Source organism: Manis javanica, chromosome 3 (genome assembly GCF_040802235.1).
Source record: "Manis javanica isolate MJ-LG chromosome 3, MJ_LKY, whole genome shotgun sequence".
Lineage (NCBI taxonomy): Eukaryota > Metazoa > Chordata > Mammalia > Pholidota > Manidae > Manis > Manis javanica.
The window spans coordinates 133,190,881-133,204,264 of record NC_133158.1 but is presented as its reverse complement, the minus strand read 5'-3'; the positions used below and the strand labels follow the sequence as shown (position 1 = coordinate 133,204,264).

At 37.2% G+C, this 13,384-nt stretch overlaps 1 protein-coding gene across 3 annotated transcripts in view; it reads left to right on the top strand.

Annotated features, from left to right (window-relative positions):
* Window positions 1-13,384, top strand: part of FNDC3B (fibronectin type III domain containing 3B) — a 331,538-nt gene that overhangs the window by 239,507 nt on the left and 78,647 nt on the right. For all 3 annotated transcript variants that reach the window (XM_073232085.1, XM_073232084.1, XM_073232083.1), the window contains exons 8-9: window positions 3,596-3,747; window positions 5,844-5,903. In XM_073232085.1, the coding sequence (XP_073088186.1) occupies window positions 3,596-3,747; window positions 5,844-5,903 (212 nt within the window). The remainder of the gene's footprint in view (window positions 1-3,595; window positions 3,748-5,843; window positions 5,904-13,384) is intronic.

Here is a 13,384-nt window from a genome sequence, read left to right as displayed (position 1 = left end):
CTTACAAGTTAAGGTAGTCTTATTTTTTTATGTGTATAACTTATTGCTTCTTTTAACTAGCAACTGTCCTTGAGTTGGAGTCTATTTAATAAATATACAGACAAGAATGGTTTCTAATCAGTATGTATTGATTTAAAAAGTAGATGATGGTTTTGTGAGTCCTTCAAGATACTTAAAAGCAGTTTGATTTCAATGCAACCTTAACACTAGTAACTTACTCAACAGCCCTTTCACATCATGAGTGCCAAAACAAATGTCAAGTTGGGTCTTTTCCAATAATTTTGTAACTAAAAATCACCACTTTCGTCACCATTACAAAGGAGATTGACATCTGTTTATAGTAGAACACGTAAACATCAGGAAGCCAATTAGTTCTATGGCTTCTAAACTTCTGTTTTTGGCTAACAGCCATGGCGGTCATTGTGATGATCAGATTAGCCTGCCCAGTTCAGCTCAGTGGTCACGCTGGGCAGACAGCTTCACCACGGAGAGGGAGCTTGTAAGGTGAAACTCTTGTAAGAGCACTGCAGCTCCGAAATAGGCTTGAACCCAACCAGAATTCTTCATGTCCCCAATCTGTCTTTAAGGCTGTCACCTTCCTGGGTACTTGGAATGCATCTGGTGCTGAGGATTCCTCTTTACATGACATTCTCTTGAAAGGCACCAAGTCACTTCCTGGTGTGGTCCTTGAAATGGAAGTGAGTTCCCAGTTCTGACAGAGACAAAGCACTCTTTCTCTAAGGATTCCAATCCCCAAAGAAGGAAACCAGAGGCCCAGGTGACAGGGAAAGGGAAAGGGAGGGAGCAGGAGCACAGAAGGGGGTTGGCCCGAGAAGGGTAGTGATAATCTGGGTGGCAGGCTGCCTCAGCTCAGGGAAAGAATTCCCAGCTCCCGCTGTCCTTTCAAAATGATGCTCAGTTCTCCAAGCTCATTCTGGTAGTCCAGCCTATCCGCAGACGACGTTAGTACAGAGATCTGTGTTCCTATGGTAGTTTGCCTCCATAAGGCTTGCTCTGGGAATCTAGGGGAGTGGTGAACATTATTTTAGTTAATTCTTTAAGTGTTGTACATCATTGTTAAGTAATAACTTAAGTCCTACAGGAAAAGAACAAATTCTTAACAGCTAATGAAAAAGATAGAATTTTAAGGGATGTGAGTTTATGGATACTTGTTCAGTATCTAAAGTGCTAGCATTTGACTGAGCTATTTTGAGACGCGAGTTATTTCACACCACCATTCATAGAATCAGTGTTACTACACTATGTACTTGGAATTCTGCAAAGCAGCCATTTATCACCTCACTTGAAAGTTTCCCAGCACCAGCTCATACTCCTTTTTAATTATAAGCTGAACTCTTCATAGCAAAACATCTCATAAGTTAAAAATCATATATAATACCCAATATCTCAAGATTACTCATTGTGTGTGAAGAAATTCAGCAAATACATGGTGTAATACATGGTAGAAATGCTGCCTTAAAATGCAACAAATACATGGCAAAATGCTGCCTTAAAATGTAGTTAAAACAACATGCAGATAACCAGGTAAAGCAGAGAGTAATGAAATGAGTGCCAAATATAGGTACCAGCAAAATATGTCCAGAGCACAAAGAAATAATGATTGATTCTGAGCAGAGGATCAGGCAGGAACATAAAGAAACCATTCGTGAATTGGTCTCAAGCCACTGCGGGTCCCTCTGTGCCCTGTATGTCTGCCACGAGGCCCCTCACACACCTCTCTCTCCACCAGGTTGGTGCTGCTTGAGGCAGAGATCATATCTTAAACATCTTTGTGTGGACAGCCCCTCACTGGGTGAAGAATGATGAATAAATGAATAAGCCAAGACAGCATTTGAACTGGCTCTAAAAGAAGTTCGTTTAAGCCAAGAAAGCAGGAAAAGTCAGAAGCTAAATCACAGGGGAGAGAGGGCACAGTATCCCAAAAGGGTGTTAGAGCACAAGGCGGGTACGGCAGAGGAGGAGCTGCCAGTCAGGAGCCATAGCAAAAAGGAAAGACTTTGATTGTATAACAGTCTCTCCTCAGATATTTTAAAGAGGTGTGTAATGCTAGTCTGCTATCCACTGTGTCACCTGTTATCAGCTCAGACTATCTTATTCCCTTTGATTTTTATTTTTCATTCAATAAACATTTACTCACAGTTAAATATGACTTAGGCCCTGCCCTTTGGGAGTCCTGAGGTCCCATATGGAAGGAAGGTAGACAAATTCCATAAACATGATTCACAGTGGTAGCCATGCCAGCAAAGCGCTGTAGAACGGAGGCATGAAGATGGGTCAGATACTTCAGGGAAGCCTGCTTGAGGATAGTGAGGCCCAGCTGGGGTCTTGAAGGATGAGTAGACATTTGATTAGATTGGTTAAATATATCCAGATGCTCTATCTATTTGGAACAGACATGGTATGGAGGGATCTCTCCTAAAAATGGAATGAATGACAGACTGTAAAGGGATTCTCAGTACTCATTTTCCATGTTGATTATTCATACTTTTAAATTATTTTATATTAAATTTTAATACTCTTTCTATAGATCAGATAGTAAGAAAAATGGAAGAAAAAAGAGACTATAATTTATGTATCTCCATCCACAGCCTAATAACTTACAGCTGTAAAGCTTTAATAAACATTAAGCTTTTAACATGTTATTGTCTTAATTTGTTTGGAATATATTATCCAGACCAATATCCAAAATAGCCTTTAGAAAATTAGAATATCAAAATTGTATTGATGAATTTAAAGAATTGGATGAGACAAGACATTAGGTTGGGTTTCTCCAGAAACAGATTCTGAAACAAAGCTTGGAGTACAAATAGTGTATATGGGGAGGTGCCCCAGGAAGCACCAGCTGGAGTGGGGACCTGGGGTGGGAGGTCCAGAAGCCCAGTGCAGGGTCTGTTAATGAGCAGCTTACGACTGTGGGCAGGCAGGTCAGCTGGCTGACAGTGTGGAACATGGGGTCTGCATAAGGGGAGAAAGGGGTGTTTAGATTCCCAGGGGCCTTAGTTCAAATGAAGTCTCACACGGAAGCTAAACCAATGAGGTAAAAGCAAAGTGAAGAGGTAGAAATCTCAACGTCTGCACATGTTTCTGTGCCAGGTCTGCCTGGGCCTTGGCTCCACACCCCTTCATTGGGCTCTCCTGGGAACCTGCAGGCCTTCAAGGAGCATGGTTTGAAAAGTGTTGGCTTTGAAGGCTTGGAGACCACCAGAAAGTACCTGTGGATATGGCTCCTTCCATATAATATGACAGCCATCTTGGAGATACTGAAGATTCACATTCAACTTTTTACCTTTAAAAAAAAATTCCTAAACAAGACTGTATCATTTTACTTTCTGGAGTATTGAATATAAATCGCATTAAAGGACAGATATTTCAGGAGCTACGTTGGCCATCAGAACCTGGACAAGAGGCCACCATGTAGGCTTTTTTGTCGTCGTGGTTAAAATTGCTCACCTTGCATTGACAGCCAGTTTTATACCTCTTCTAATAACCACTAAAATGTTATTAGAAGAAAGAGGTACTGTCTGATGCATGTGAAATGGATTTGAATACTTTTGTCTATGTTTTTCTTTCTCAGGTTTCTAATATTCAGGCAAGAGCAGTTGTGTTGTCCTGGGCTCCCCCTGTTGGACTTCCGTGTGGACCCCACAGCGGTCTTTCCTTCCCCTACAGTTATGAGGTTGCGCTTTCAGACAAAGGACGAGATGGAAAATATAAGATAATTTACAGGTAGTGTGTATTTCTGTGGGTTTTTCTCTTCTGCTGAACTGTGAAATTGGAGTCATTTAGGAAAATAAAAAATAAAGGAAAAAATTATTAAAGGCTTTGCAAACTTTGCTTTAAGTAGTTCATTTCAAGAATTAGTGATATTATAATGTCGAATTATTTTTGTCCAGAGTAATTGTCAGTCAGAAATGACTTTTAAGACCTGTTTGGTGTTGGTTGGTGAAATATATCACGTGGTTATGTTAACTTGTCAGTGTAGTATGAAAGAAAAATGTCCATCAGTGTCAATTAGGGCTAAAAGCAGGTATGGCTTTCAGTTTGTACACATATCATGCACTCATATGACTTCTTTTTAGACCCAGACTTTTCTCCAGTCTTGTTTTTTTTTTTAATTTTATAATATTCTCCTTCCATTTGACCCTACTTATCCTCTAGAATAGTTTTCTAGCCTGTAGTAAAGATTAAAGCATTTCATTCTGAGGCTTTCTTAAATGGTCGGAATGTAGCACACGGCAAATGATTGACCCCATGTACTTATGAACTCCTGGATATTAACCATTCCAGTGATTTATAGCTGTGTCTAATGTGATTTTTTTTAAAAATTCTAGGCAGGAGCTACTGCCTCAGGTTGCTCAGAGGGGCCAGGCAGGTAACAGAAGTGAGAAGGGCGGAGGGCTCGGAGTGATGGGGGAGGTGCACTCCCGTCTTCCTCCGAAGGCAGAGGCTTCCACTCACCTCATATAGGTTGTTCTGCCTTAATGTGAACCTAGATTTGCTGGTTGGATTTTTTTTTTTTTTCCGAGAAATGCTGTAAACTAAATATTCATGTAAACTTTTGTAACGTTAACCTAATTTAGTAAATTCAAAAACCTAAATACAGTGCAGGTCAAACCACAGAGCGGTAGGCAAGTTGTGGATGTTGACCTCCAGTTTGCAACTTTAAAAAAGTATTTTTTTTAATAACTTCAAACTCACAGAATGTTGCAAAAATAAAGAGATCAAGGAATATGTGTATACCCTTTACCTAGATTCACCTATTAACTCTCAACCCTATTTGTTGTACTGTTAGAGTTATTCTCTCTCCCCCTTTTTCTCTCCTCTTAATCTATATTTTTTCCCACTAATGTTATGTATTGTGGCTCTTTACCACTGAATGCTTCAGTAGATTTACTAAGAATAAGGATATTTTCTTAAGTAGCCATACTGTAGTTACCAGCTTCATAAATTTACATTGATTAAATACTTTTGTATAATCCATAATCCATATCTAGTTTTGTCAATTGATTAATATCTGCTAGAGGATTTTTCTTCCCCTCTAGGACAAGACCCTGTCTAGGGTCAGATATTGCAATTAGTTGTTATTTCTCTTACCTTTTACTTGGAACACTTCCACAGTATTTCTTTGTCTTTTATGATACTGACACTTTTGAAGATACCATCATGCCCACACACACTTCTCTTACCTCTTACCTTTGTGTATAATTTTTAATGAACTGTACCTAATGTCATGTTGTTTCCTCATGATTAATTTGAGGTTCAGTTGCAACTTCTGAACCCATAAATGGTTGTATTGTATGTGAGAGGCTATTTATTGGTGTATATGTATATATACTTTCCAAAGGTTATATATATAGGAAATGTTTATTAATATTAATATATGAGTGAAGCGGACTGAGAATTCTTCAAGGGAGTTGAGAAGTTGAAGTAGTTAGTGTTCCTTCCAAGGTGAGTCTGGAAGTTACCTTCAGTTGACAGCTGGTACAGTTATTTACACTTTTATCTTTCTATTTAATTTGCTTGTTTACTCATTTGCTTGTTTACTTTTATGTAATTACTTTGAAGAAGTGATAAGACCTTTAGGGATTTTACTTTGAAGTTTAACTTGCCATTTTCCAGATCTAGGATGGTTTCACTAAAAGGAGTCTAGTTTTATAGTCTAGAAAGATAATAATACCAAAAGAAAGCTTATTTATGATTTGTGATGCAATCACACATAATGATTCTTGAGTCATTGTTGGTACATGACTGACACCCAAATCCAAAACCTGTTTTACTTTTGAATCGAGTATCATTGACTAATAATGGTTTTTTCTTTACAGTGGAGAAGAATTAGAGTGTAACCTGAAAGATCTTAGACCAGCAACTGATTATCATGTAAGGTGAGTTAGGATACAAAAGCTGAACTATGTGGGAGAGTTCAGATTGCTAAAATAATTTAAGTTTTCAGTTAGCGGCACTGTCTAAATAAAAGCCTATTAGTGTCATGCTCTTGAGAGTATTGATGAGAGTGTGTACACAGAAGTGCTTCTGGAAGTAGAAAGGCAGATGATACAGTGAACAGAATTCAAAAATTATTTTTTTTAAGTAATTTTTATTTTATATAATATTATAAAATCTACTGACTGTGTGATTTTATATATATTTTCTCTCTAAAAAAACAACTGAAATTTGTTACCACAAGTGTATCAGTTGTTTATTATAGGCCATATGGATACACTATATTCAGCCCAAATGGCTCAGTCCTTCCCATATTGCAAGAACACCTTTGAGCCTTAGAAGACTGTAGATTTTGTGATGCAATTATCAAATTATTTCTGACAAGATTAACACAGTTTGGTAAAACAATGAACTGTGTAGTCTGATATGTAGTCTAAAAATCTCTACTCTGGCCTTTCTGGAATCTCTACCACGTGACTCCTCTGAAAGCAGGGCTTGCTAACCTTAGGGAGAAACCCTGCCAACCACCAACCTGTAAAGAGGAAAGTATTACAGGAATTTTTACCAAGCTCATCTGATTATTTAAAGATAGATCCATACATCCATTTTTAAATAGGCAGATTTCTGAATGTGGGCCATTACATTTAGAATTTTTAATTACATAAGATTTTATTTCATTTCATTCCAGAAATGTTGACCAGAAATTGTAATTTTATCTGACAGCATCCACAAGTTATGTATGTGCATCTCATGATTGTATAAAATAATTGCAACCATCAAGTACACATCTTTCAGTATACTTTCCAAAGGTTAATTCACACTGCCTGTTCCTTTGTAATGGATTCAAGGCAGGGTAGCCAAATAGAAAGAACATGTATTACTTACCAGGAGCCTTGAATTCTAGTCAGGTTCTGTCATGAATTAACTGTTTTAGCTTCAGTTCATCACATAGAATCTGTGCCACAATGTTCTTGGTAACCAAGTTAGGAAAGTAGGGATGTGTTCAGGTATATCTTATTAGGTGCACGAGTGTTTAAAAATAAGTTTGAAGCAATACATAAAAGAACAAGGTGTTTTATATTCCGTCATAAAGTGCACACATCTGCTTAGCTATTGAATTATTTAGGTGAACTCTTGCAACCATCTCTTCCTGCTTAAAAGAGAACTCGGATTTTGAGTCAGTGAGCTTCAGCCCAAACTTACTGAACTTTGCATACAGTCTGTACAAATAAAAAGATTTGTATAATTTGTGAAGCTGAGATGATAATAGAAATGATTTAATCTGTTTCTACATTAGTCATTGGTAAGATGTTTCCTTTTTTTCCCCTTTTAATAGTTTGTTACTGCTTTACTAAAGGTTTGCTTTATTAATTTCTTGCTCATTCATGAGCTGACAGTATGTTTTTTAATAAATGTAAATGTCATAAAAAGTTGCCCTTTGTTTACCACCTTGTCTGTTTTTTCCCTTTTCTTTTTTTTTTTTAAAGTGTTGGTAGTTTTGCCTTGTCTTTTTTTTTTTTTTTTTTTTGAGAGGGCATCTCTCATATTTATTGATCAAATGGTTGTTAACAACAATAAAATTCAGTTTAGGGGGGTCAACGCTCAATGTACAATCATTAATCCATCTCAAGCCTAATTCTCGTCAGTCTCCAATCTTCTGAAGCATAACGAACAAGTTCTTACATGATGAACGAATTCTTACATAGTGAATAAATTCTTACATGGTGAACAGTACAAGGGCATTCATCACAGAAACTTTCGGTTTTGATCATTCAATATGACCTATAAACAATCAGGTCAAATATGAATATTCGTTTGATTTTTGTACTTGATTTATATGTTGATCCCACATTTCTCCTATTATTATTATTTTTTCTATTTTTAATAAAATGCTGAAGTGGTAGGTAGATGCAAGATAAAGGTAGAAAACATAGTTTAGTGCTGTAAGAAGGCAAATGTAGATGATCAGATGATCAGGTGTGTGCCTATGGACTAAGTATTAATCCAGGCTAGACAAGGGCAGCAAGACATCCACGGATGCAGAAGATTTCTCTCAAAGCAGGGGGGGTGAGGTTCTGAGCCTCACCTCTGTTGATCCCCAAATTCTCACCTGATGGCCCCCCTGCGACTGTGCCTGTCTTAGGTTGTTCCTCCCTTGAGGAATCTTACCCGTCTCTGGCTAACCAGTCATCTTCCGGGGCCATACAGGGAAATGTAAAGTTGGTAAGTGAGAGAGAAGCCATATTGTTTGCAAAGGTTAGCTTTTTACTTCTTTGCAGATTTATGCCTTGTGGCTTCTATGCCCAGCACTTGTCTCGAGGTATCTTTACCACCTGGAGGAATTATGATACTTGGTAAATTCGATATGAGGCACGAATTCTATTTAAGGGTTGTAATTAGGAAGGAAGAAGAAAAGCTATAGATGTAGCATATGAAGGAAACATGGGAGGATTGATTATTTCTTTGACATATCTTCTTGTATAGTACCTTAAATATGTATAGGTTTTAAACTACTAACTAATTTGCACACACATATTAACATAATAGGAATATGGTGACATAAACAAAGCAAATCTATAATTACCATCCATCTCCAGTGAAGCCAAGAAAACCATTTAGGCACCCTAGGCATTTGTGAAAGTTTGTCTATGATATGATGGATATTGTCCAACTGTACTTGAACCATCAGACAAATTAAAGCAGCCCATTTCTGGGATCTGTTCACATCCCATATGTTCTTTTAACCATAGATAGTCTATAGTCATGAGATTTTGGAGTGCTACAACTTGCACCCCTCCCAACTCCTGGTTGAGTTCCAACAGTACAGATCCGGTCAAATTCGTTGTCTCACTGTATGCACATGCCAGCCTAGACATCTCCCTCCCTTTTCTTTTTAACCTCTTCTACAAAGGGTAAAGTTTGAGAACACTTGCTCATCAATTCTTTTTACTGTCATGTCTTTTGTACACCTTGCACTTCTGGGCAGATAAAAGGAAGAACTAATGGATACCCAAAAAGGACTAGGCACATGAGAGTGGTTAACATCCAGAGGCCTTGGATCTAGACCCTCTCCTGACACATCTGGGACTCTATACTTGTGACTTATGTGACACATATCAGATTAAGGCACCACCAACTATTGTTTGGTCTAGCTCTCTGCTTGCCAGAGAAAAAAAATTCTTGGTCATAATCTCTTGTAGTTACTTAAAAAAATTCCTAATAAATCATCTACCGTCCAAATTTTAGCCTTTTACCCTTCCTAGGTCACACAGTCCATATAGTTTATTCATTCTCTTTCCTTTTACAATTTTTCATTTTTCAAGCTAAAGAAGAATCTTAACACTTCCTAGTCCTATTTGGATTTAGCTTCCTCTGCCTTGAATTGCTCTGGTGAGGCAACTTGATACATAGTAGAGAGAGCTTGGAGTTTGGAGTCAATGGCTCCATCACTTCTAAGAATGTGTGCTTAGGCAAGCCATTTAAACCTCAATGGCTTTCTTTTCTTACTTAGAAAACGAGCATAGTAATACCAGCCTCCAAAAGATGGTGTGACAGCAGTTGAAATATATGTGCAAATCTGCTGCTGTAAACCTGTAAAATGTACAAATGTTGTTTTGTTTCCCAAAGTTGTTACAGTGTTTCCACACTCTAAAAATAAAAAGGACTTCATGAGGCAGGTTCTTTGAACCTGTGTGTAGTCTGACTTTATCACTCACTGTTTTATTGGGATAAAGATTTATCATACTTGGCTTTGAAAAATAGGAGCAAAATCTCTTTTTACAATGCAGTTAACATTCCCAAAGTCTTAGTTCTAGGAATTTAAGCTTTTATCAAACACAGCAACCTCAAATATAATTTTAAATTTAATAATCACCTATAAGACCTCAAAAGGCTATGTGGAAATAATTTCCTTAGAATATTTCAAAAATAGAAGCAACAAAAAATTCCATTACTGTGCAGCTGCAAAGTGAGTGATTATATTCATTGCCATTTTTATTTATTTGTGCATTACCAATTTTGAAAATGTATCCCTAGAGGAAGTCCATAGAACCCAATGATGAAAACCAAGATATTTCTTTTTGCAGCGCCAAACAGGCTACATGTGCCTTCCAGTTTTTAATATTGCATGAAGGCCTGCCTATAGAAGTCTCTGTTCAGTCACCCGGCAGTAGTGTATACTTCAAATCATATACTGAAGTCTCATCTGGGGCTTCTTCCCTTACATTCTTAGTCGCTTTTGATTTTGCTACTCTGATTCCATCTCCTTCACTCTTGATTGTTCCATATCTTTATAGAATTTTTTTTCTCATTTTGAACTTCTTCCTCTCTCATGTTAGTGAATATTGGCTCAGTTCACCAATAAGATATACAAACCTTTTGTTTTTTTTTAAGTAGCAGCCTCTCAGTCATGGAGTCATGTCGTTGAACTGTCTGGTGCTTGGCATCAGTTCCTGGCAAGAATAGTTCTTGACTCTCTCTCACCATATCCTCTCTGATAGTCATAATAATTTATTAAGAGACCAGTGGCATTCTTAAGACAGTACTACAGGTCATGTGTCTGATTGGCACTTGCTATTCTATTTAGGCCAAATTCTATATGGAAAATTGTATTTGAGACATTTCAGGTTTTAAAGCCTTTTTCCTTCTCACTTTTTGCCATGAATTTTTGTGTGGCATTGCTACACGTCTGTTCAGCCATTTTTTTTCACCTGGTAATTGAGCAAAGTAATGCTCCTCTATTATGTTGATTTGAAAATTTTATGTTTATCTTGGTTAGATTTTTATTAAAGTTATCACCTTTATACTTGTTATGCAGTTCTTACACAGATTGCCTTTTCTGATTTAATTTTGGTTGAATATTTAAAAGGAATCAATTTGTAATTGTCAAAGCATATTTATTCAGTGCTTCCCATATAGGATATTGTGTTACGTGTTGTCTGAAGCCATTAATACAAAAATCTATGGCAGGGTTGGTGTGTGTATGTGTGTGTGTGTGATTGTATGTTGGAAGAGGAAGAAACAATCCAATACATATACAAAATACACATTAAATACATATAATTGTAAGTTTTTAAGTTTACATACATAAACATTTATGTATATTCACTTGTTTATAAATATACAAAGAAAATCGCATTCCCTTTTTGTAGCTTTATAATTAGTAATACTTATATATATATACAATCATAATCAATAATGACATTTAAATAACTATTTGACTGTGGGAGTACAGAGTTCGTATTTTTGTCAATGATAGGATAATCAGGAATTTGAGTGATGGAATGGATAGCAGTTTCATGATAAAATTTGAAGCAGTTTTCAGCCATTGGCATAAACAGTTTGGCAGAGAAGTTGCCCAGCTATGATATCATGTAATAACATTTCCCAGAAAAATTATATATGAAACATTTCCAAAACTCTGATTGACCGGCTCAGTGCAGTTATGAAATAGGTGTCATTGACTAGCAATTGTGGGTTGGAGTATGTTTCAGATGTGCTGGAGCAAGTTGGAGGCAGATTTCTGAAATTCTGAGAGCACCTGTTTCATAAGCTTTAGTATTTAAACTGAAACAAATGTGAAAACCCAACACAAGATTAATTATATCATTAGAAAAATATTCTTCACTGGGATAAGTGCAAAAGGAACTGAACTGTTTGCTGATTTTATTTAACCTAAGAAACTGATCCTACTCCACAGATCCTCCTATCACATGATGATATTTAGAGAAAACACTTCACCATCATGTGAAAAATATTATTGCAGCATTCTTGAAAATATAGCATCATTTCCAGAGACTTTTCTGTAAGTTACTGATAAAAACAACTGGCTGTTATTACAGTTAATTGCTATCTGTTTACTGAACAATTTTAATTGACAGATGTAATCATGAAATACTTTGATACCATGTCAAGTTTCTGTTACTGTATGCAGCCCATTTATATAATGAATACACATGAATAAATTTGTATTCATAAAATGAATCTTGTTTGCATTTTGGACAGACTTTTTCAAGTGCAAACCATTGACTCCTAAATTTAAATAAACTAAGACATTCTTTCAGTTTAAAGACAAGGAAAATAACTCCTTCGGGCCCATGCAACTCTCCATCTTCAAATACCTAAAATGTTTGCTTCTGCCCTCGGGCTCTTCTATTCCTACTGCCGTCTTCCCACCCTGCCTGCAGGAACCCCCATCACTCAGGTCTCTCTAGCCTCAGTAAGTATGGATTGGTGACTCTGAGAATCTCGTTAAAGAGAAGAACAAGCCTGACTGAACCCAGGCCTTGCCTAAATGCAGTCTGCTGGTTCTTGTGGGCCCCCTCCCTGCCTCTCTGCCTCTGCTCTGTTACCCACATTGATTTTTGCCAACTGTTCTTTTGTGAACATTTATGGCCTGGTCTACCTGAGCATAAATACCTAGTGGTTGCAAAATGAGCTGTCTCCTGGCAACTTAAGTAGGTAAAGAGTACTGGGTAAAAGGAACTGAAGAGCAATCTCAGAGCCAGAAGCAGTAGTGAGTGGTGAGGCATTGACCGCTCCATCCCCAGGGGGAGCTGCTCCCAGCTTTATGAGATTGCCATCAGGCACCCACAGAGCTTGGTGTTGCTGAAACTGGTAGTTTTTAAGAGAAGCCAGAGGTTCATTTTTTTTTAAATGAGAGAGCTCCTGAGTTTTTTCAGCATTGGCCTAATTTTTAACTTTTTATTTCAGAAAATTTCAGATATAGTCAAAAGTAAACAGTACCTTGATGCCTTCTCATATACCCATCACCCACCTTCTTTTCTCCTTGGTGCCCTCACCTGTCCCTTCTCTCCACAGTTATTTGGAAGTGAAGTCCAAACATCACATTATTTCACCTGTGAACCACATTACCATCATCACATGCCCACCCAAAATAAACAAAAATGATAAATTTCTTAATGTCTTTAAAACCCAGAGACTATTTCCATTTCCTCAAAATGAAGGTTTTTAGTTTCTTATGATTGGAATTCAAACATGGTATGAATATTCTGTTTGACTGATACCTCTTAAATTTCTTTTACTCTGTAGGTTTTCCCTCCTCTTTTTTTCTCCCCTTGCAGTGTTTCTGTTGGAATAATTCTTTTTTCTCCTGTAGTTTTCCTCAGTGTGTAGTTAGTCTGATTGCATCCCTGTAGCGTTGCTTAATATGTTCTGTGTTTCTTATTAAGTGGTAAAGAGGCTTAATCAGATACACATTCATTTTTTTCTAACAAGGATTTTATAGATGGTGGTAGACTTTCATTACGAGTACATAATGTCTGCTTATCTCTTGTTGTGGTGATCATTGCCTGTGTCCTTTCATTCATAGGTGGCTGCAATATTTTAAGAAACTATATTCCTTCCCTCCCCCACCCCACACATATCTTGGGACAAATGCAACCCATGAGCCACCAGTTGGAGA